Source organism: Struthio camelus, chromosome 1 (genome assembly GCF_040807025.1).
Source record: "Struthio camelus isolate bStrCam1 chromosome 1, bStrCam1.hap1, whole genome shotgun sequence".
Classification (NCBI taxonomy): Eukaryota; Metazoa; Chordata; class Aves; order Struthioniformes; family Struthionidae; genus Struthio; species Struthio camelus.
In genome coordinates, this window is record NC_090942.1 from 181,246,359 (window position 1) to 181,267,232 (window position 20,874).

Genomic DNA, 20,874 nt, shown 5'->3' on the forward strand with positions numbered 1-20,874 from the left:
CTCAGAACTGGGGGAAGTAGCTGCTTACGTCCCCGACCTGCTTTTGTCTGAGGACTTGAAGCAGGAGAACCGTTGCGTTCAGAACTTCCACGGAGTGCTGCTCTTTGCGGATGTGTCAGGTGGGTCAAAGCGTTATGAAGGGCGGGCACTGAGGAGGAGTCACCGACCCGAGCCGTTGGGACTTAGCGGGCCTTTTGGAGCCCTGGTCGTCCCGCCTGTGGTAGAGAAGGGGTCAAAGGAGATGTCGTTTGCTGCTGAGGTCTTCCGCTTTGGGGAAGTAGCGCTCGGACGTAGCCGAGGTCACAGCCCGGGGGCGGTCTTTGCTGCCAGCCGCACTGCGGCCTGCTTGTGGTCACCCGTCTGCTCAGAGCAGTGTGCGTAGGGAGCTCTGAGGCTGCCGGAGCAGCAGCTTGGGCCCGCGCTGTTGACTGCAGTGCTCTCTCCGGAGCTTTGGGGAGGTGTGAGGTGGGCCAGGCTCTGGCTCATGGAGGCCTGGGAGAGGAGGCCTGGCTGCCTTGCCTCACCCTTGTTAGTCTTTGTCAGGGCAAACTTGGAGGAGCAGCTGCTGCGCAGAGGAGCTGGCTTGCCAGGTGCTGCGTTAGTTGGCAAAGGCCTCCCGGGCTTTCTAGCTAAGGGTGTTGCCTGGCTGTAGGCAAGAGGGGAGGCAGCCGGGGGACGTGCTGGAGGGTGGCAGCCAAGTGCAGGAGCTAGGCGTAACGGGTAGGTGTGAGCATGGGGAAGGCGCCCGTCAGCGAGCGCTCAGAAGCGCGGGTGGAATTAGAGGGCTGTGCCCGCTGTCAGGGGCGCGCCCGGGTTCTCCCGGAGCGTGGTTCTCTTGGCTGGCTGAAAGCGACGTGGAAAGTGCCAGGTCCTTCGGCCCCGTGGACGCGTCCTGATTTCTTTGTGCCTGTGTGTCCCTGTTGCAGGTTTCACTGCTCTGACAGAGAAATTCAGCCAGAGCATCAGCAGAGAGCGGGGTGCGGATGAGGTCACGCAAACCCTCAATCGCTACATGGGTGACATTTTGGAGGGTAAGTGCCGTTCTGCAGGACTGTGTGGGATTGGGCCACGACGAGAGAGAGGTGCTGGGCAGCCTGCTGCTGCTGCTGCCGCCGCCTCCTCCTTGCGCGGGCTGGAGGTTCCCATGGGGCTGAGAGCAGCCGAGAGCAGCTGGGCTCTTCTGGCAGGTGCTTTCTGCTCCCCACGAAGACTAAGGAGGTGCCCGCTTTCTCAGCACCCACCCTTGGCCTTGTGGAGTGACCGCTGTTCAGTGATGGAGGAAGATTTTGCTGGTGTTGGGGCGCAGGGGGGAGCGGGTGCATCTAGCCAGTGTTAGTGCCCAAATGAGCCGGGGATGGGGGCGCTGACCAAAGTGTGCGTTACTTTCCCTGGGGCCTTGTCACAGGGCACAGTAGCGTAGGTCCCAGGGCTGTGGTCCCTGTGAGCAGTGCAGCTGCTACGTTTGCTAAGTTGTGCCCCCAAAGCACCGCTGCTCTTGTGCTGCTGTCTGAGCAGAGCGGCTTGTCCTGCGGCCTTCCTGAAGAAGGCCTAGCTGCAACTCTTGTTGTGCTTTTTTTTTTCGCTCCGCAGAGCTGCTGGCTTTTGGTGGAGACATCTTGAAGTTTGCAGGTACGTGTGCGTAAAAGAGACGTGGCCTCGTCTGCTGCAGCTGCAGACGAGTGCTAGGGGAGAGGGGAGACAGAGCCGCGAGCTGGCAGAGCCCCGAGGGGTGGCTCTGCTGGCACGCAGGTGCCCAGGGGGAGCTGCCGTCCCGGGCCCTGGCGGCGTGGCTGCAGTTGTAGCTGGCGGGGCAGAGGGGGAGGTGTGCCTGTGGCCAGGGTGCTGTAGTTGAGGAGGAGGCCTTCACCCAAACGCGTTTTCCCTGGCACGCCTGCTGGCTTCCGCTGCCCCGGCAGGTGGGTGCAGGTCAGGGAGCGTCAGGTGTCACGAGAGCCGTCCCTGTCCCCTTGCTTTCCCCAGGGGATGCTGTGCTGGTGCTGTGGAGAGCAAAGCACACGCAGCTGAGGGACACCATCAGCCTGGTGCTGCAGTGTAGCCAGCAAATCCAGGAGAAGTACAGGATCCGTGAGACGGACGTGGGTCTGAAGCTCCGATTGAAGATAGGTACGGGGAGTGCCGGATTAGGCTGCTGCGCGTTCTCAGGCAGGCGTTCACGAGCTGCCTGCATGCAAAGTGAGCCGGTGGCCGGCCAACGTGCCGGTGTGGGGCCCCTGATGAGGACCCCCTCCCCGGCCATGATCAGTCCTGAATCCATAAAGTGGGTGCTTCACCTGCACTCGAAGCAGTTGAGCGGGAAGAGCCCGGCTCCAGGGCTGAGCTTCAAAGTTGGCCTGGGAGGAGCTGAGCTGTGGCGGGCTGTGGAGGTAAAAATGCTCTCTGCATCAGTTGTGCTTGTCTCTCACCAGGGATCTCTGCAGGGCATATGTCCCTCCTGACTGTTGGAGACAAAAAGCAGCAGCACTTCCTGATCCTTGGCCAGGCCGTGGGTGAAGTGTGGCAGGCCCAAAACCTTGCCAATGCAAGTGACGTGATCCTGTCACCCAGCTGCTGGGAGCTCTGTAACCAGAACAAGATCAAGACCAAGAGACTTAAAGGCCAAAGCGCTGTGAAGGTGGGTGGGATGGCCTCTGGAGCAATTCTGAGGGCCTAGCCGTGGCCGTGGCTGCGAGGGAGGAAGGTGCGAGGAGGGCGAGGAGACGCGCGTGGAGGGAGTTCTAGGTGTCGACGTAGGTGGGGAGCAGTAGCTGTTGGGGAGCAGTTTTGTCTCCGGGTTGTCTCTGGATTCTGCTGGGTGGCGTTGAAGAGGGGGTCAGGAGGCGCTGGAAGAGCCTGCCTCAACGGGTACTGTCCTCTGTGGGTGCTGGAGCTGTCCTCGACGCGTTTTTGTACTGTGTGCCTTTAGGTTACAGGCATGGAACGGATGTCTCTGTCGGAACGCGAAGACATCTTCTCCAAGTTTACCCGAGCCCAGCTGAACTACAGTTCTCCTGAGGCGTCAGGTGAGGCCCATCTTCATGATGTTCTGTGGCTGCCCAGAAAGGTGGGGGCGGGCTTGTTCAGGGGCCAGCGAGGAACGCCCTCTGCCCTCTCCCCCTTGCAGTTAGCATTTGTGCCTTTGGCCCTGGTGCGCTTCAGCGGAGGCACTCGCTGCTTCCCCCTCCTTCCAGGGGCCTGCTCTGGCTGAGCACCTGCAGGAGGAAGAAACGTGCAACTGGAGGAGACTTTCTCTCCCTGAGTTCCAGTGCCAGCCCCTGCTTTCCAACTGCTTTTCCCTAGGCAGGCTCGTAGTGCCAGCCTGCCAGTCACCGCCTGGATTTTCCTTCCCTAGGCATCCTGAGGCCTGCTGTTACCCTGGCCCCTCGGCATGCTCTGGGGAAGCTGCTGCGGAAGTACGTCCCCGCATCTGTTCTGAGGAAGGTATGGCCACAGCTGCCGGGAGCTGTGTTTTTTTTTTTGCCCCGAGGGGAGGATTTATTCCTTCCGCGGAGAGCGCGGGCTGCTGCCCACGTGTGGGCTCTTGCTTGGTGTTTGCTGGAGGCAGTCAGCTCTCGGGGAGAGCTGGCTGCTGAAGGTGTCCCGCTCTCGTCTTCCAGATTGATGACAGGCAGCCCCCGGACTACTTGTCCGAGCTACGGCCGGTCACCTGCCTCTTTGTCAAGCTGCAGTTTGCTGCCGATGTCAACTTAACGCAGATCTGCAAGGCTATCCAGGACAGCAGCGTGATGATGTTGGAGATCATCCGGCCTCACAAGGGCGAGATCAACAAAATCTCCATGTTTGATAAAGTGAGTGTGGGGGAGGAGCCCACCCCGCAAAAGCGTGGGCAGCAAACGAGAGGGCAGTGGCTCTCTCGCTCTACTGAGCAGTGGGGAAAGGAGAAGCAGCTCTGCCTCGGCGCTGGGATCAGCACCCTCTGGCTGGGGGTTGCCCTGAAGCTCTGCTGCTCTCGGCAGAGGCTCGACTCGCACGGCATGAGCCGTTTGCCGTAGGCGTTGTCACAAGCTGTGCTGCCCCCGTCCTTGGCAGGGCTGCACGTTCCTGTGTGTGTTTGGACTCCCTGGAGAGAAGCTGCCCGACGAAAGCGTTCACGCCTTGGAAAGCGCTCTTAAAATCTCCAAGGCGTGCTCCTCGAGGCCTAGGAAAATCGAGTGAGTGGGGAGGCGCGTTGCCCGGGACTGCGCGGGGGAAGGAGGGAGGGATGGTTTCTCAGCGAGACGTGCCCTCTAGCTTGGCCTCCTCTGTCCCTGGGAGGAAGGAGACAGTGCCCTGAGAGGTGCCCTTCTTCCCCGCGCCGAGGAGACGTGCTGTGGCCGGCTGGAGTCAGGGACTTTCCGCCCGTCCCAGCTGTGAGGCCTTAGGGGAAGGGCTGAAAACTGCCTGGCTGCTCTCGGGAGCCCCTTTCACCTGGGGGCGTTACGCTGCGGAGCTCTGCAGGTCCCCGAGGTCTGCCCTGCCAGGGCGGGAGGTGGTGCGAGGGGAGCTGGGTGAAGGGGTGAAGGTAGGCGGGCAGGCAGGCCTGTGCGCGGGTGCTGCTGAACGCCTGTTGCTCTCCGTGTGTGTCAGGGCCGTGTCTGTCGGGGTTACCAGCGGGACGGTGTTCTGCGGAGTCGTAGGCCATCGCGTGAGGCACGAATACACAGGTACGAGGTGTTTGGCTGAGGAGTGGGTGGCTGGGCTGGGTCTGTTCAGCCGGAGCAGTGTGCCAAAGGAAGAGGCAGAGCGGCAGGGAACAGCCTGTTGCCCGTACGTGCTGGGCTGGGACGAGGCCTGTGGCCTGTGGCCTGTGGCCTGTGGGGAACGAGGGAGGCAGGGCGGGCGCCACTGCGGTGCGGGGGACCGGGCTCAGAGCCTTGTTGTTCCTGTTGGTTGTGCTGCCAACGGTTTGGGGCTTGCCTGTGCTGGAGGCGATGCAGCCGTTGGCGGTGAAGGGTGGAGCGGGTTGGTTTCATAGGTACGTGAATGCGTGCTCTCTCTCTGTGGCAGTCATTGGCCAGAAGGTGAATCTGGCAGCCCGGCTGATGGAGCACTACCCTGGGCTGGTGTCCTGTGACGCAGCAACGTACGCAGCCTCTAGGCTGCCCCGATGGTGCTTCAAGGAGCTGCCGGAGGCAAAGATGAAGGGGGTTGTCGATCCTGGCCCCGTGTATCAATACCTGGGGGTGTCGGCGAAGTCGTGAGTGTCCTGTTTGAGCGGGCTGGTTGGGGGCAGGGTGGCACACAGGGTCCAGTCTTGGTCCGCCAAGAGGAGTTGTGCAGAGCTGGCCCCCGCCCACACCTCCCATCGCTGGGGCTGAGAAGATGGAAAGGCAGAGCACAGGTATGCTTTTGGCCTGCCTACGCTGGGGCCTCCTGCTGTAAGGAGACTGGGAGTGATGCCGGAGGGGTGGAGAAGGCTTTTAGGTGTCCGTAGGCACAGAGGGGCCTTGCAGCCCCTGCCCAAACGGCTTCCAGCTGTGCTTTCTGCCCTGTGCTTGCTCCATTGCGCGCAAGACTAACGCAGTGGCAATTCTGCCCCAGGGAGGCGTTCTCCCAGCTGCTTCCGAGCATGAGGCTCCCAGAAAGCTTTTGATCAGGCCAGGACTCAGTTCCTGAGTGCCTCCTGGTGAAAGTTCAGGTGTTCCCCCGGGCCAGGGTTTGGCATCCTCTTTGGAGGACGTTTGGAAGGTTGACGTTGCCGTCCCCTTGCAACTTCAGAAAAACTCAAGCCCAAGGTGCCTGGTGCTTGGCGCCTTGGCCCAAGAAGTGACCCTTGTCGTCCTGTTGCACGTCGTGGCTTGCAGTGTTTTTTCTTGCCCGTCTTTGCCTTGACAGCAGCTGTTGCAGGGCCCCGCTTCTAGAAAGCGCTGCCTGTGAGCACAGGCCAGGGGACCAGAGACTTGTTTGGCTTGTCCTGCGGGGTGCAGCAGTGTGCTAGCCAGCGGCACTGCCTGGCTTCTTGCTCATGTCTCTGCTTCCTTGGGCTTTGGCCTGTGGCGCTCGAGTCTTGATGCTGTCTGGTGTCCCCCTGTGGCCGTTGGGCTTCTTCCTGGCTGCAGCTTTGCTAGTGCTCGTTTGGTGTTTGCGCTCTCTGCTGGGCCAGTGGGAGCGTGGGCAGGATTTGCTCCGGCTCAAAAGAAGAGCGGGCACCCGGGAGCGCGTACCCTCAGCTCCAGCTCCACGCGTGGCTCTACGTCCTCCAGCTTCTGCCTACTTAATTGGCTCTTGTTTTTCTCTTCCCGCTGCTAGCGTGTTTGGCATGGATGTTATGAAGGAGAGGTCCGGCTATTCCCCGTTGCTCGGTAGGTGGAGAACGCCTTGGTCTGCCGAAGGCCGATTTGTTGCCGTCGGTACCTGTTAGTTCCGCTCTGGGAACGGAGAAGCTTTTGCGAGGGATGGTGTTGCCCGGCGTGGCCCTAAGGGTTTGGTGCATACCTTGGCTCCTAGCTGGTTCCTGTCTTTGGGGTTGGGCCGCAGCTAGAGGTGGGAAGCAGGGTGAGGCGTGCACCGGGTGCTCCCTGCTGTGCTGCATAGCTAGCGTGGCGGGACCTTTCCAGTGTGCAGTTGCTCACAGCCTCAGGGCTAAAGCGATGCCCGTATTTGGGATCGGGGAGGAGATTTCCTTGGGTCTGACTGACCTGCTGCGGCGGCGAGAGAGAAGGGTGCCGACGGCTGTTTGCTTTCCAGCTCGCTGCAACAGCTCGCTTTCTTGTTTGCCTTCCCAGGTCGGGAGGAGGAGATTGCCCTCTTTGAAAGCTACTTGAAAGCCTACGTGGATAAGAAAGCAAGCCACATCATGGCGTTTGAGGGCGTAACAGGCTCTGGAAAGAGCCATTTACTTATGGAGCTTGCCTCTTTAGGCCAGGCTGCTGGGCTCAGGTGAGTGTTGCTGACCGGGACCTGCGGAACGCTTTCGCTGCCCAGCCGCTGATGTCCGTGGGCTACTGGAGCCCCTCTGCCCGGGTGCGTGGCCCTTGGACTGCAGCATCCCTGCAAGGCCTGCAGGAGCTGCTGCTGAGGAGCAGCTGCGTGCTCTCCTGCTCCCTCCTGAGGGAGCTAGAGGTGGCTCCTGGAGCCACTGCTGTTGAGCTTCCTTCTTTGGGCCAGGCACCAAGCAAGGTAGAGCCCGAGCTCAGTCAGGGCTTTGGCCGTAGCCCCAGAGCCAAGAGAAGAAACCCAAGTGGCCCTAGATTCCGCCTCTCCCCTAGAGCTTAGTGCGAGAAGCCTGCGGCTGCTTGGGTCCCTCTCTGAATCTCAGTGCCTTTTGCTTCTGCATGGCAGGGTAGTGGCTGTGGAAGTGCTGGAGCTCAACCTGAAGCAGGTCTACTCTGCCATGCGCATGGTGCTGGCTGTGGCCATGGGCCTGCAGGCCTGTAAATCGTGCAGTGCCAGACAGCTCGTCCTGCAGGAAAAGCTCCAAGGGCTGGTGGAAGAGAGCAGCTACTGCCTCCTCAACGTGCCTTTCGTCGTTAAGGTGAGAGCGAGAGGCCTCTGTGGCCGTGGCGAAGGCCTGCTTGTGAGCCGTCCTGTGGCTGTTGTGGTTGGGACACTGTGGCTGGGGAGTGGGCTTAGCTCCCTGGTGGGAGCAGCAGGAGGGTAGCACAGGCTGTGCTTCTGTTTGTGGGTCCAAAGAGGGGGGCGAGGGGGCCGAGGGGGCCCCTTGTTAGGGGTGAGTGCAGGTGCCAGGCTGCTGCAGGCAGTTCCTGGGGCCTTGCTCAGCAGCCTGGAAAGGGCATTGCAGAGAGGCTTTGAGAGGGGGCTGATGAGCTGGTGCTGAGTTCACTGGTGCGGGAGCAGCCTGCTCCCTCGCGCGATTGCCATGGCGAGGGAAGAAGCTCTTCTCCCGCCTCATCCCTCCCTGCAAGAGCTCTGCCAGAGACCCTCAGCAGAGGGCCTCCGTTGTAGGCTCCCGGTGACGTCCGCGCTGCGTCTCCTCTCCACTGTGTGGGGGAGAGGTAAGATGCTGAGGGCAACAGAGGCGTTTTGCTCGCTTGGACTTGCGTGGTGGGCAGGTGTGCTGAACCGCCCTGAAAGGCTGTTGCTCTGTGACTCTGCTTTTCCGGCCAGTTTCCCCTGTCGGAGAAGGTGTCCAAGATGAGCGACGCTCAAAGGACAATGGAACTGGAGTTGGTTTTTAAGAAAGTGCTACAGAAGGTGAGCCGTTCTCCCCATCCTGGGTCAGAGAAGGAAAGCAAGGCCGCAGGCTGAGGGCTCTGCAGGAGAGCGGTGGGAGCTGGTGGGAGGACAATGTACCGGGGTCATTGCCCTGCAGAGGCTGAACTCCCCGTGCCATGTCCCCTGATAACTTTCCTCCTGTGAAGTTGGAGGGCATGTGCTCAGGGGGAGGAGGAACGGTGTCTTTCCGTGCCACCGTGCCCGAGAGACCTTAAGAGTCTCGGAGCACGGAAGAGCGGGTGAGATTCTGAACGAAGAGGTAGCTGGGGAGAGGAGAGCGACTTCTGCGCGTCCTCTGTGTGGGGAGAGGCCGGCCAAAGTTTGCCCTGTGGAGGATGCTTGAGAATCCCTCAGAATCCACCCAGACCAACGTGTTTGTTTCAGCTCGTTGAAGACGAACTTGTCCTGTTTGTCATCGACAACGCGCACTACATCGACTCTGCCTCCTGGGCTGTTATGTCGCGCGCGCTCAGAGATGTCCCGCTCTTTGTGGTCATGGGCTTTGCTCCCGCTCGCTCTAGAAGACAGAGGCTCTGCGAAGCTGCAGCAGACATCATGAAGTTGCAGCAAACGACCCACGTTCATCTGGGAGAGCTGAAAGCTTCAGCTGTTGTGCAGAAAGCCTGCCGGGAGCTGGGAGTTGTCAGCGTGCCCAGGGACCTAGAGACGTAAGTCCCAGGCGGGGCCTCGGAGCTCTTCCCGAGGGGTTGACCCTCTGCAGAGAGAGGGCAGGAGGGAACGAACATGGTGGGGCAGTGGGGGCGATTTGCTGGGGCCGAGGCTCTCACTGGTGCTGGGGAGGATCTAGGCTGTTGGGGCCAGGAGAGACGAGGCTGGCAGCTCTGTGCCTTGGGCACTGTCCGCGACTCTTTTCTGGCGCGTTCCAGCAAGCGCTGTATCTTCCGGGCAGCTCAGATGCCAAAGGCAGTGGGAGTGCTGGCCTGTTCAAAAGGGAGGTGTAGCTGTGGCAAAGATGCTGGTCTGAAGCGTGTCCCACCTTGCTTTGCCTGTGTCAGTCCCTGCTGGATCTGCTCCTTTCCAGGTTCCTGATGCAGAGAAGCTGCGGGATCCCATATTACTGCGAGGAACTGCTGAGCGACCTTAAGCGCCACGACATGCTCTTGTTCCACCTGCTGCGGAAGGGCGAGAAAACGGAGGACAAGTGGGAGAGCCTCTTCAGTAAGCACCTTTGTGGCTGACGGCCTGGCTGCTGCGGCCCATCTTCCAGAGCACGTTGTTGCCCTGGGCTTCCCCTGTGAAGCTGGCACAGGCTGGTGTTGCAGCAGTAGAGGCCTTGGCCTGGCTCAGGCGTGGGCTCCTGCATGCCTTGCTGCTGGGATAGCCTAAGCACAGGCTGGGGAGTTTGGGTGGCTTTGTGAGGCGAAGCAATGCGGACGGGGCAGAAAATTGCAAAGGAGGGGAAGAGACGCTCCCTGGCACTAAGCTCAGCCCTGGTATTGTCTGGAGGCAGCATGAACGGGGGCGGTTATTGTGGAGCAGTGCGGAGAGTGGCGTGGCTGCAGTGTGCCTTGGGTGCAGCCGCGCGGTGGATTTATGCTGCCACGGACCGCAGGGCCCAGCTGCTGTGAGACCTGCTCGGGGGATGAATGCTAAAGGGTGGAAGATGGAGGGCAAGCGGGAGGTCACGGCCTGAATCGTCTCCCTTTTTGAAAATCGCTTTACGCTGCTCTCTTGCTCCGCTCAGCTTCTGTAACGGAGGCTTCCCCTGCCGCAGCCTCCTGGAGCTCCAGCGCGGGGAAGGACCGCAGGGTGTGCACCATCAGACCTGACGTGAACCTGCAGAGCATCGTGCTTCCCTCCACCTTGAAAGGTGAGGGGCCGAGCCCCGCTGCGGCGGCTGGCGGCTGCACGGAGGTTCTTTCCCGGGGCGTGGGCTAGAGAGAGGCTGGGCGTCTGCGTGCTGCAGAGTTACCCCTCTCAGCTCTGGGGCTCTGCTGGGAAGGTGGCTCTGGTCCCGCTGGTTCTTCCCATTTCTCGGGGTGCTGGATGGGAGGCTGGGAATGAGCTTCCCTGCCCTCTAGCTGTGACCTTGCGCAGTGAGCCTGGCAGAAACGTTCCCCAAGGAACATGTGTTTCTCCTTTTCCCGGTCCTTGCTTCCTGTGCTTGCAGGAGGAGCAGAGCCGTGTTGGAGATACGTGCCCTGGGTTGCGACTGCCCAAGGGGTTTGGTCCCTAGGAAAGAAGGCTACAAATGTAGCGTCTGGTGTGGTGAAGCTAAGGCAGCCTCGGCAGCCTCAGGCTTGGGAGAGGGCAAGAGAGAGACCTGTGGCTTGTTTTTGACAGGGATTGCGCTGGCTGAGGTGGACAGCATGAAGCCCTCGGAGCGGATGGTCTTGAAGTGCGCAGCCGTCATCGGGCCGACGTTTACCACCGAGCTGCTGTTACGCCTCCTTCCCAGGTGGACCAGGACCAAGATGAACAAGGCGTTGAATGTCCTGGTGAGAGGCAACGTCTTGAAGTGGCTGAATGCTGGGAAGGTGCCAGAAGGCAGCAGTGTTCCCGCCGAGGGGTCCGCCACCTCTCTGGAGGAAGAGAGCGGTAAGTGGTGATAATGCGCCCCCGGGAGCGTGGTAGGCTCCTGCTGCTCCCGGCTGTGTGGCTGGCGGGGCTCGCCAGGGCACGCTGCACTGCCCCCTCCGGTGGTGTGTAATGCCCAGGGCCGGCCTTGCTTCTGCTGCCAGCAGCCTCGGCAGCTGCTTGCGGGGGTGCGGCTGAAGGCTGTGCGTTGGGAGGGAGAGCAGGGCGGGAGCCTGTTGCGCAGGCTGTGCTGGTGTCGGCAAGGCAAACGGGTCCCTTTCACCCTAGCGCTGCGAGGCTCCGAGTGCAGGAGCGCTGGTTTCCTGCCAAGGATCCACGCCAAGGCCTGTCTTTCGTCCCCCGGCTGTGGCCCCAGCTGTGGCTGATGTGAAGGCCCGTTGCCTTTCAGGTGCCCAGAAGCGGTGCTTGGGCGAGACCGAGAAGACGGCGAGGCTGCAGTCTGGCGTCCTGACCTTCTGCACCCCGCTGCTGCGGGAGGCTGCCTACGAGCTGTGGCCCAAGGGACAGAGGGTGGCCATGCACCGCAAGTGCACGGCCTTCCTGGAGAGGCAAGCGCACAAGTGCCAGTGCTGCGGCGGAGGGGACTTTGTGGCCTTCCACCGCTTGGCCCTCGGCAGCGCCCAGGAGGCAGAGAGCTGGGACGACCGCGCCAGCGAACGCTACTCGTCCAGCTGGGAGGCCTGGCTGCTCAGACAGGAGGAGCTGAAGAGGGATGAGCTCCGTGCCGCTCCGGGTATGCTAGCTGCCGTGCTTTGGAGCCTGGGCCCTCCACACTGTGCTTGCGCAATTAATGGAAGCGCTCCTCTGTCTCAAGCGCCGTCCGCAGAAGCGTTTTGCTGGAGCCTAGGGATGCTGTCAGCGCAGGGGAGAGGCTTCCCTAAGACTAGCTTAGTCCTCCACTGAGGCCAGCTGCACCAGCAGAGCCATGCTGTGGGCACAGCGTAGAGCCTCTCTGCCCCGGAACGCCCTCCTGCATTTCCCCGGAATGACCGGAGAGCAGCCCATGTCCTTGCAGTGACAAGAGCCTTGCGGTGCACCCCCCGGCCCCGCAGGCTGAGGCGCCTTTCCTGGTGGGTGTGCTACGCTTGCCCAAAACATAACAGCCCTGCCGGGAAGGCAGCTCTCGGGGGAAGGGGCCAGGAAGAGAGCTGCCGTCGGTCCCTTTGACTCTGCTCTCCTCCCCTTTCTGATCGAGCGTGGCAAGATGCAGCTCTTCCCGCGTGTGAGGTGAGGAAGCGTTTAACTCGTGCTTTGTTTCCAGGTACTGCAAAAGCTCTGCAGAAAGAGAAGAGCTTCCTGGAGGAGACTTTTCGGTGAGGAGAGGAGGTTTTGGTTATGTTGGGAAGTCAGCGGGCCCAGGGTCTGCAGAGGGGGCAAGTGGAGTTTGCAGTTGTGCCTGCTGGCTGTGACTCTAGCTCAGGAAAGAGCTGGCCTGCAGGGTGGGAGCTGGGATGGGGTGGCCCTGGAGATGAGCCTCTTGGAGGAAGCCAGTGGGATCAGGGTGACCCAGTGGGGGCAGGGTGGAGCCAGCCCTGCCTTCCTAGCTGTGGGAGAGCAAAGTTGCGAGGTGTGCAGGGGCAAAGCAGCCAGCGGGAGCAGGGGGGCTGCTGGAAGGTGACAGAAAGGCCTGCTTGACTTTCTCCCTGGGGCAAAGAGCAGCGTTGCTCCAGCGCAGGGTCAGCAAAGGCACCAACAGCATCGCGTCCTCGTGGATCTTGTTACCGCTAAAGCCAAAGGAAGAGTTTGCTAGGGCTTGAAAGGGGCAATGTTGCTCCTCGTCCCCGTTTTGCCCTGCCTGGCCCCGCTCGCCTTGGGCTCCGGGGCTCCGGAGCGCGAGAAGACTGCTCAGCGCGCGCGGGTTGACGTCGCTGCAGTGGAAGATGTGCACAGGGCCTTGCTTGTGCTGCGCTAGAATATGCTGTTGGTCTAGGCAGACGGAGCGGTATAGGTGATGCTAGCGTGTGTCGTCTTTCTGCGTGATCTTGTCTCTGAGTAGAGCGGCAGAGCAGTTTCTGGCCAGGACGGAACGCGTACCTACGGTGCCCAGCAAGACCAAAGGGACGCCCGGTGCCGCGTGTGCCTGTGAATGCAGGGCCATTGTGGATTTGGTGCTTGTGCCGCTGGCTCACCACCACATGGCAATGGGCAACGATGCCAGAGCCCTTTATTACCTGCTGGAGTGCGCGGCTGCCTACTTGCACGTCTCCGACAACTACCTGGTGAGTCGCCCTGCTTGCCGGAGCCCACTGCACAAGGAGGCCTCTCAGTTGCCTTGTCCTGGGCAAGCCGATTTTGCCATTGCACTAGGACGTGCCTCTGTGGGGACTTGGGGCTGAACCGCTGGCGTCAGAGCCGGCCTTCTCCCCCTGTTTGCCTCTCCTGGGGCAAGGGAGGCAGGGCAGAGAAGCAGGACCTTTGCACAAGGCGCACGCGCCAGGAGGTGGTGCGAAGGAGCACTCGTGCCCGTGGGCTGTGTTAGGGTGGGCATCGCCAGGGGCAGATGTGTGCCCTCCTCAGAGAGCTGCTGGAGGCAACTGGGAACGATGGGGCTGGATGCAGGCTCTGCACCGACGCTCACCTGCTCTCTGTGTGCTTGTTCCAAGGCCTTTATGAACCTGAAGAAAGCAGAGGTTGTGAGGAGCTCAGCGGCTGAGAAAGCCGATGTGCTTCCCTGCTTTGAAGAAGCCACCTTCCTGAGCCTGAAAGGGGAGGTAAAGTGCCAGGGAGGTTCTGAGGGCTCTCCTGGTGGGTGGAGTTGGACGCTTTTGTGGGGGGTGGCGGCGGCGGCGATAGGCCTGGCGTTTTGAGGCACGGCCGCTACCAGCGGCCTTTCCTGTGAGCGCTTCAGCCTCCGGCCAAAAGCGGTCGAGGCCCTCGGCCTTGGTTCAGGCAGAGCCTGGAAATGTGGTGCGTGCTCAGTCGGAGCCCTTTGGGACTGTCTGAAGAAGCCTTTCTCCTGTGCAGGTCTGCTACAACATGGGCTGCATGGACCTGGCAAAGAAGACGCTCAGCAAGGCATTGAGCCTGCTGAAGAGAAAATTCCCCCTCACCTCAGCTGGCGTCGTCTTCCAGTTTCTGCTGGAGAAGTCAGAGCGTGCCTCCCACAGGAAGAACAGAGAGTCCTCCCTTCATCAAGAGGCAGGGTAAGAAGCCGAAGGGAAAGAGGAGGGAAGGAAGAGGCGTTTCCTGCGTGGTCCCGGGCACCTAGGCCCACACCTGCCTAGGCTTAAGCCCAGACTTTCCCTGAGCATAGGCGTTAGCACGGGGAAAGCTGCTGAGGGACCTGGAGGCTCCTGGGTGGGGGAGCGGGCACGTGTTGGCTTGTGGGGGGGGGGGTGGTGGGGGTGAGAGCAGAGAGATGTTCCCAGGGAGCACAGGCTGCAGAGGGGAAGGGAGCCGGCAGGGAGGAGCAGGACGTGGGCAGGGAGGGGTAAGTGGAGGGGAGGTGTGAGAACGAGGAAGCTCAGGGGTTGCAGCCAGGTGCAAGGCTGCCGTAGAACAAGCCTTTTCCTCGCGGTGCCCAGCTTTGCTTCGCCCTCCCTGGGCTGTAGTGCCAACCCGTTCCTGCTAGCAGCCATCTTTCCCTGGGGGTGCTTCTTGGCTCTGCCGCTTCCATGCCTGCAGCCCGGCCTGCATCAGCTGCCGCCCTGCTGGGAGCAGGTGCAGCTGCCTCCTCTGTCGCCCTGCTTCCCCTGGCCCTGCCTGACCTGGCACTGTGTAGCTAGTGGCTGTGGCCCAGCAGTTTCTCTTGTGTGGCAGGAGGGAGAGGCTGCCCTGGCTGTTCCGGCAGAGCCACTGCCTTTCCTTGCTGCGGCAGCTCTTCAGCCTGGAGGGCACTTCCAGCGGCCGGAGGCTCTCGCGCCTGGCAGCGCTCATGAAGGTCAACACGGCCGAGGAGTCTGAGGATGCGAGTCACGTGAGTGCCTCCTCTCTGCGGCAGCAGACGCGTTTCTGACATAGCTCCTTTCCCCTGGCCCGCCTAGAGTACCAGCAGGGTCTGCCCGGGGCGGCAAGAAGAGGCCAAACGCGACGGAGTGGTACCCGTCCCTGAACTTTGCTTTACAAACTTCCAGCAGACGTGCGTTGCTGCTCTTCTTGGTAGTCGCTCTCATGGCGTTTGTTTCGCCGTTGTAAGCGTTGGGCTGGTTGTGGCTTGAAGGCAGCACCCCGCTGGGGCCCTCGTCTCGCCGCGGCTGCAGTTAGCAGCGGCAGTCCTAAGAACCGTTTGTCGTAGGGGTGAGAGCCCTGAGAGCAGAAGAGAAGAGAGCACCTGGCCGTTGGGTTTATGCCCTGAGCCGTCTAGGCCAGAGAGTCACCCTGGCGACATTCAGTCTTGTACAGTCTCCTGTCTGGACCGTTTTAGATCCTGTTGTCCTACATGGAATATGCGCGGTGCTGCCAGGACCTGGGCTGCCAGGAAGAGTGGCTGCAGTACGGGCGGGCGGCCATCCAGCTTAGCTCTGACGACGAGCTCTTTGGAGGAGGGGTATTAAAGGCTGCCAAATTTGCCCAGGCCCTGAGCCACCTGAACCTCAGCCTGGGGAATCTGCCCCTCTCTATCGACGTAGGTACGTACTGCCCCCGCTGCCTGCGAGAAGGCATCTCCGCCAAGGGAGCCTGTGCGAGCCTGCTGGTTTTCTTGGCAGGCTATCGCGCCAAGAGCCTGTGCATGGAGCTGGAGAGGCCCGACCTGGACTGCGAGGTCCTCGCCACGCTCTTTGCGGCGCTCTTTCTGCAGATGAGGTAATGCTGCTGCGGGACAGACTGCTGGTTGCGCAGGGTCAGGGGACCACCTGAGATCCTTCTTGTGTCATTCTCTGCGCGCAGCAAAGAGGGCTGCTTGGTTTCTTATTGGATACTCGCTGGCCGTATGGACGCTGGTAAATTAAACAATGCCAAGGGCCGTGGCTGGCTGTTTGGGAGCGTGAGTGTGTGCTGTGAAACTGCTGGAACAGTTGCTGGCTCGGTTCTGGCCCTTGCCAGGTAGCGCTTGCCCCAGGCAATTCCCAGGCCTGGTTTAGGAGCGAGCCTAGCGCAGGGAGGCGCTCGTTGTGTTTGGGGCGCTAGCCACGTTTGGTTGGGTGGACGCGGGCCTTTCCACGCCACGCGGCACCGGTGCCCGAGACGGCAGTCGTCCAGGGGGAGGTCTCGAGAGGAGCAGTTTCTGAAGCAAACGCGTTGTCTGGGCGAGTGCGGAGGGCAGTGGGGAGCTGTGCGTGCTCTTTGGCCTGCTTTTCCTGACAAAGACTTGGATGGAAAGGGGAGTAGCTCTGCTCCTGGGCCAATGGGAAAGCACTGGCTGCATGGGAAGGATGCCTGAGTTTTGCTCCGGGCCTTGCCGTTTGGGCCGGGGTCACTGCAGCCTTTCTCCGGAGACTTGTTGCCAAAAGATGAACAACTGTCTGCTGGAGAAACTCTGATGGCCTTGCCAGAAAGAGCAGCGCAGGGAGAGCGGGATGATGGGAAGGGGAGCGGGCAGCGTCCGGAGGTGGTGACTGGGCTCCCACCCCACGGAGAGGCTCCATGGCGGCTCGCTGTGCTCCTCCGCAGGTACCCAGAATGTGAGGAAGTGCTGCGCAGGCTCGAGAAGCAGGTGGCTGCAGAGCACAGCATCATTGGGCAGGCATACTTCTTCTCCTGCTGCTTAGACCTGTTGCTTTACGCTGGTAAGTGCTCAGTGAGGAGGGCCCCAGAGAGCCAGGAGGCTTGCAAAGATGCTTTTTCTCCTGCTACAACACGGGCGCCAGAGCCTCCAGCCATGCTTTCACTTCCTGGGCCGAGTCCTGGGCTATTTGGCTCTGGGTGTGTCTTTGTCTGTCTTTCCTGCCTGCCCTGTCTTTGTTTGCATGTTCTACACGTGATCCCAGAGTGATTTCAAAATGCTTGCAATTTCCCTCTTTGCTTCCCGCGTTTTGAGATTCCCCTTTCTGAAACCTCTTCCCAGGCTCACTCTGCTCTGGCTCCTGGGGAAGCGGGCGGGCATAGCAGTGCTGGGATGTGCCTGACCAGGAGGCATCTAACAGCCTACGCTCCGGAGTGGCTGTCGCTTGCTGGTCAATGGCAGCGTGTCTCTGCCAGCGCTCGAAAGCTGCTGAAGAAAAGGGAATAGCTATCTGTGTGGCGCTTGACTAGCCCTGAGGAGCTAGGCTAGAACTCCAGCCCCTGCCTTGTTCCTGTTTGGTTTTTGCTTGCTCTCTGAGTGGTTTACCTGCCCAGAAATTCTCCAGCTGTGCTTCAGCTTTGTCCTGCTACGAATGCCCGAGGGAAAACAAGGCAGCGGAGGGCGGCACTGCTTCTCTGCGATGCATTTGTATTACAGGCTGGGAGTACAAGTCATTTGAAGAGTGCAGGAGCTTCGTTGAGCGGAACGAAGCAAACCGCATCCTCAGCTCGCACAACAGCATCCTGCTTGGACTGTATTCGTCCCTGGCTCTTTGGTAAGTTACAGAGGTGCTTAGACTGGCGACAGGCCCAGGCAGTGGTTCTGGCAGGGGAGGTGGGAGCTCTGGGCCTGTCGTGTCCCCCGTGCCCTGTCCAACAAGGCGGCCGTCGCTGGGGTGTAGAGTACTTGATCAAGTACTCTACAAAACGTGTGTGTGTGTGTGTGTGTGTGTGTGTGTGTGTGTGTGTGTTTCTCTCTGGATGGTGTAGGTTTGGAAGGCTTGGGCAGTGGGCCGACTTCCAGAAGCCCTTTGAAAAGGCCAAGAGGCTGCTGAAGAGAGCTGACGCCTCCGTTTTGGCCACCCAAGCATGCAGCCGGCTCCTGGAGTGCTACACGCTGGTGCTGCGGAACGACCTTGAGCGCAGCTCGGCGAGGGCCCGGGAGAGCCGCAGCAGGGCTCTAAGGGTGAGGGAAGAGGAGGAAGGGGGTGTGCATGCTGTGAGGGGACTCTAGGGAAAGCTGTGTTGCGAGCAGCAGTGGATTGGCAAGGCCGGGGCGAAGGAGCCGTGCTGGGATGGAGCCAGGCTAGAGGCGGAGTGTAGTAGTGGGTTAGAGAGGAACATGGCAAGAGGCTGCTCCCCCATGGGGCGGCAGCAAGAGGTGGTAGAGAAGGCAGTGAGGTGACGGGGGTCTTCCCGGGCACGTGAGGATTCCCTTGTGGGAGTGGGAATGGGAATGGGAATGGCCTGCAAGACAGGAGAAGAGACTTGCACAGCCATGAGCTAGCTAGTGAGCCCTGCTGAAATGCCTGCTGCATGTGAGGGCTTATGGCTCGGGAGAGACTTGTGTGGTATCTCAGCCTTGCTAGCTGCGTGCTCCTTGTGCCTTTGCGGCTGCTTTCCCCTTTGGGGAACAGGTGCAGTCCTCAGTGCCAAGCCATCGCCCAGCTCGATGACTTCTGCTGACGTGCCTCTCCATTGTTCTCTCGGTAGCTTGCGGAAGAGGTTTTTGCTCGGTGCTCTACAAGCCCCGTCTTCTACCCCAGAGCCTACCATCTGAAAGCGTACGTTTTCTGCATGCTGGGTAACAAAGACCAGAGCCTGTGGTGCCTCAGGCAGGGCCTCCAAGCCTGTGAAGTGAACGGCAACCTCCTGGAGAAGACTTGGCTGGAGATGAGCGCTGTAAGTGGATCCTCTTTGCCTCTGAGTTGCTCCCTGGGCAGAGGCTTGGCATGCCCTAGGAGAGGGTGGCGCGGACCGTACTCCGGCAGGTCCACGTAGGGAAAGCCCCCAGCGAGCTTCAGGAGCGTGTGCTGAAAGTCCTTGGCGAGCTGGTAGGGGCTGCTAGCCCTCCTCAGCAGGAGGGCAGTGGCAGCTGCGATGCCCTTCCCTCAGGAGGGGCTGGAAGGACACGCGAGGGAGCAGCACGCGCTGCAGCACGCCGCTCCTTCCCAGCATCTCTGCTGGGCTGAGGAGCGGTGGAGTGGAATCTCTGCCTCTCCCTTGAGCCAGCTCTGGGAGCCAGCCTGAACCTGTGAGGAGGCTTCCTTTGCGTTCCCTCTCCTTGCCCTCCCTGATAGGCTTTTGCAGCACGGCAGATTGGGTGATGGGTGGAAGAAGCTACTGCGAGAGGCCTCGCTTGCCTTCCCGGACCGCTCGGGGGACCTCCCGTTCTTCGCGGCTCTCACTTGGGCTTTTGTTTTCCTCAGGAGCGGTGGTTCACTGGCAAGGGCCCCGTGGGAGACTTGTGGCTGGAGACAGCGCCACGTTTTCCCCAGCTGAAGCAAGCAAAGCCTGAAGTCTGTAGCTCCAGGTACCTGCTGAAGCTGCCAGCACGGCCGAGCGAGGATGCTCTTCCAGGGATTAAATAAAGAAACACTGCCATCATCTCAGCGTTCTGTATGGCATAGTCACAGAGCACAGCAAGAGGACGCTGAAGGCGTGCCATGAGAGTCTCTGGCGTGTGGTTTATTGGGAAAGCTAGGCTGCGGGGAAGCCACCACCCCCGTTGTTAGTGCTCACAAGAGTCGAGGGCTGTAAAGCAGCGCAAGAAATTCTCTCCCCCTCGCCCTAGTGCAGGTCCCTGTGGCGCTGTGTAAGCACTTGAGCCGGCTGCAGGAGGAGCTTGGCCCTGGTGTAGGGCCAAGTGGTTGCTGAGGTGGGGAGGGTGGGAGGGTGTTTTTCTGCAAGCGGGCCTGGTTTGAAGTGTTCCCCAGTCAGAAAAGTCAACAGCACTAGCGGCCTCATCCTGTTCCCCTCTCTGGTTGATGCGGATGAAAGCTCCTTAGTGGAGAATGGATGTACGTGTGTCCATATAGAAGTAGCCAAGAGGGATGCCCCTGTGGGCAAGGGCGCTGCTTGTGCTGGGGTCCCCCCAGCTCCCAGCTGAGCTTGCCTTGGGGAGCAGCCAGCCCTTGCTGCTCACTGACAAGAGAGACCATTGGCCTAGGCGTCCTCACGCTGCTGCGCGCTCTTCCTGAGGAGGCAGAGCAAGCCTGCTCGGTCGGCCTGCATCATCAGTCTCCCATACGGGTGACCGCTTTGCCTGCCTCGTGGGAAGGAGGAAGGAGGAAGCGTGTGAGCTGGGCTGGCAAGCAGCGTTCCGAACCTGGGCCTGGCTCGGTGTGTGTGCCTGGCTGTCGCCAGCAGGTTGCAGTTGGGTGTGCTAGGTGCAAGTGACTTGTGCTTGCTTGGGAGACTTTTGTGGGCCCCGAGGCAGCAGGGGGAGCCTTCTGGAGGCAAGAAGAGAGACCATCTTGGTAGCCTGTCTCTGAGTGCTGAGGCAGCAGGAAAGAAGGCAGGCTGGTTTCTGCTGTCAAGTGCTCTGCTGTTTGAGGTCAGCAGCGCAAGGGCACAGGCTCGTCTAAAGCACCTGGTCCCCCAGGCCTGGGAGGGGCTGGTGCTCCCTCGCCTGGTCATTGCCTGAGGGAGAGGCACTGACAGTGCCAGAGGGACACTGGAGGCTGCCTGGGCAAGCAGCCGCTGAGTGTCACCGTGTGCCAGGCATGCCAACTCGTGCAGCTGCTCCTCTGCGCGACTGGGGAGAAGGGCAGCTTTGGCGTGCACGGAGCGTGGCCTTGGCTGCTAGCCCTCGTCCCCCGTAGAGCCCGGCTCTCCTCAGTGCTGCTGCTTTGGTGGCAGGGAGAGTTGTGTGGCTCGGGGCAGCGGCTAAGGTGGACGGGGAGCTGCCTTTGCCTAGCCGGAGGCAGGTGCCCTGCGTGAGCCAGGGTGCCCAGCGTGGCTCTGTTTCCCTGGGGCATGCAAGGTTTACAACAGCGTTCTCCCTCGGAGCAGGGACCTGGAGCTGCCTCCTGCTGCAGCTTTTGACTTTGTCTTGCCCTCTCTGATAGGCCGGTGCGCCGTGGTCCTGGCCCAGCCCTGTCCATCTCCTGCCGGCCTCCCCCAGGAGCCGTGCGGATGGAGGTTGGCTGTGTCCCCCGCTCCCGCCCCGGAAAAGCCCCACTTCTTTTTTGCAAAGAAATACAAGTCCTCCGAGCAGCCCTGGAAACGCCCAGCTGCGTGCTGCAGTGGCCGTGCTTTTGGGGAAGCCTGGGCTGCTGGCTGTCAGCATGTCTGTTAGGCCCTTTGCGCTTGGGAACGTGGGAACCAGCTGCTGTTTCGGCCACGGGTGGAGGTCAGTCGCTGTGCGAGCCTCCTTCAGCTCTGTACGGGAGACAACTGTGTCGCGCTAGCCACATCTGAGCAACCGGCTCGGCGTAAGGAGGGAGCTGGGGTAGCTTCCCGGCAGTTGCTGGGTAAGCG

At 61.0% G+C, this 20,874-nt stretch overlaps 2 protein-coding genes across 2 annotated transcripts; both read left to right on the top strand.

Annotated features, from left to right (window-relative positions):
* Positions 1–13: 13 nt before the first annotated feature.
* On the top strand, positions 14–15,718 carry LOC138063843 (adenylate cyclase type 10-like; the record flags this gene model as incomplete). The annotated part of the gene is made up of 26 exons (XM_068924357.1): positions 14–119; positions 927–1,031; positions 1,591–1,629; positions 1,981–2,124; positions 2,427–2,632; positions 3,409–3,438; positions 3,615–3,806; positions 4,048–4,169; positions 4,585–4,661; positions 5,005–5,194; positions 6,247–6,299; positions 6,723–6,808; positions 7,322–7,471; positions 8,065–8,151; positions 8,557–8,840; positions 9,215–9,351; positions 9,878–10,003; positions 10,477–10,506; positions 10,671–10,731; positions 11,349–11,464; positions 11,993–12,044; positions 12,728–12,950; positions 13,335–13,442; positions 13,696–13,874; positions 14,491–14,661; positions 15,715–15,718. Coding segments are annotated over 26 exons (3,078 nt in total), but the record flags the coding sequence as incomplete, so codon positions are not given.
* A 432-nt stretch (positions 15,719–16,150) lies between these two features.
* LOC138064105 (adenylate cyclase type 10-like) lies at positions 16,151–19,501 on the top strand. Its single transcript, XM_068925503.1, has 6 exons — positions 16,151–16,292; positions 17,051–17,168; positions 17,383–17,578; positions 18,106–18,294; positions 18,822–18,942; positions 19,491–19,501. The coding sequence occupies exons 1-6, from the start codon at positions 16,151–16,153 to the stop codon at positions 19,499–19,501; spliced, it is 777 nt and encodes a 258-aa protein (XP_068781604.1).
* Positions 19,502–20,874: the final 1,373 nt, after the last annotated feature.

Coding starts and splice junctions, on each gene's coding strand:
- LOC138064105 (XM_068925503.1), top strand. CDS start 16,151: ATGGCCTTGCCAGAAAGAGCAGCGCAGGGAGAGCGGGATGATGGGAAG. Junction 17,579..18,105: donor GCCGCAGCAGGGCTCTAAGG/GTGAGGGAAGAG, acceptor TTCTCTCGGTAG/CTTGCGGAAGAGGTTTTTGC. Junction 18,295..18,821: donor CTTGGCTGGAGATGAGCGCT/GTAAGTGGATCC, acceptor TGTTTTCCTCAG/GAGCGGTGGTTCACTGGCAA.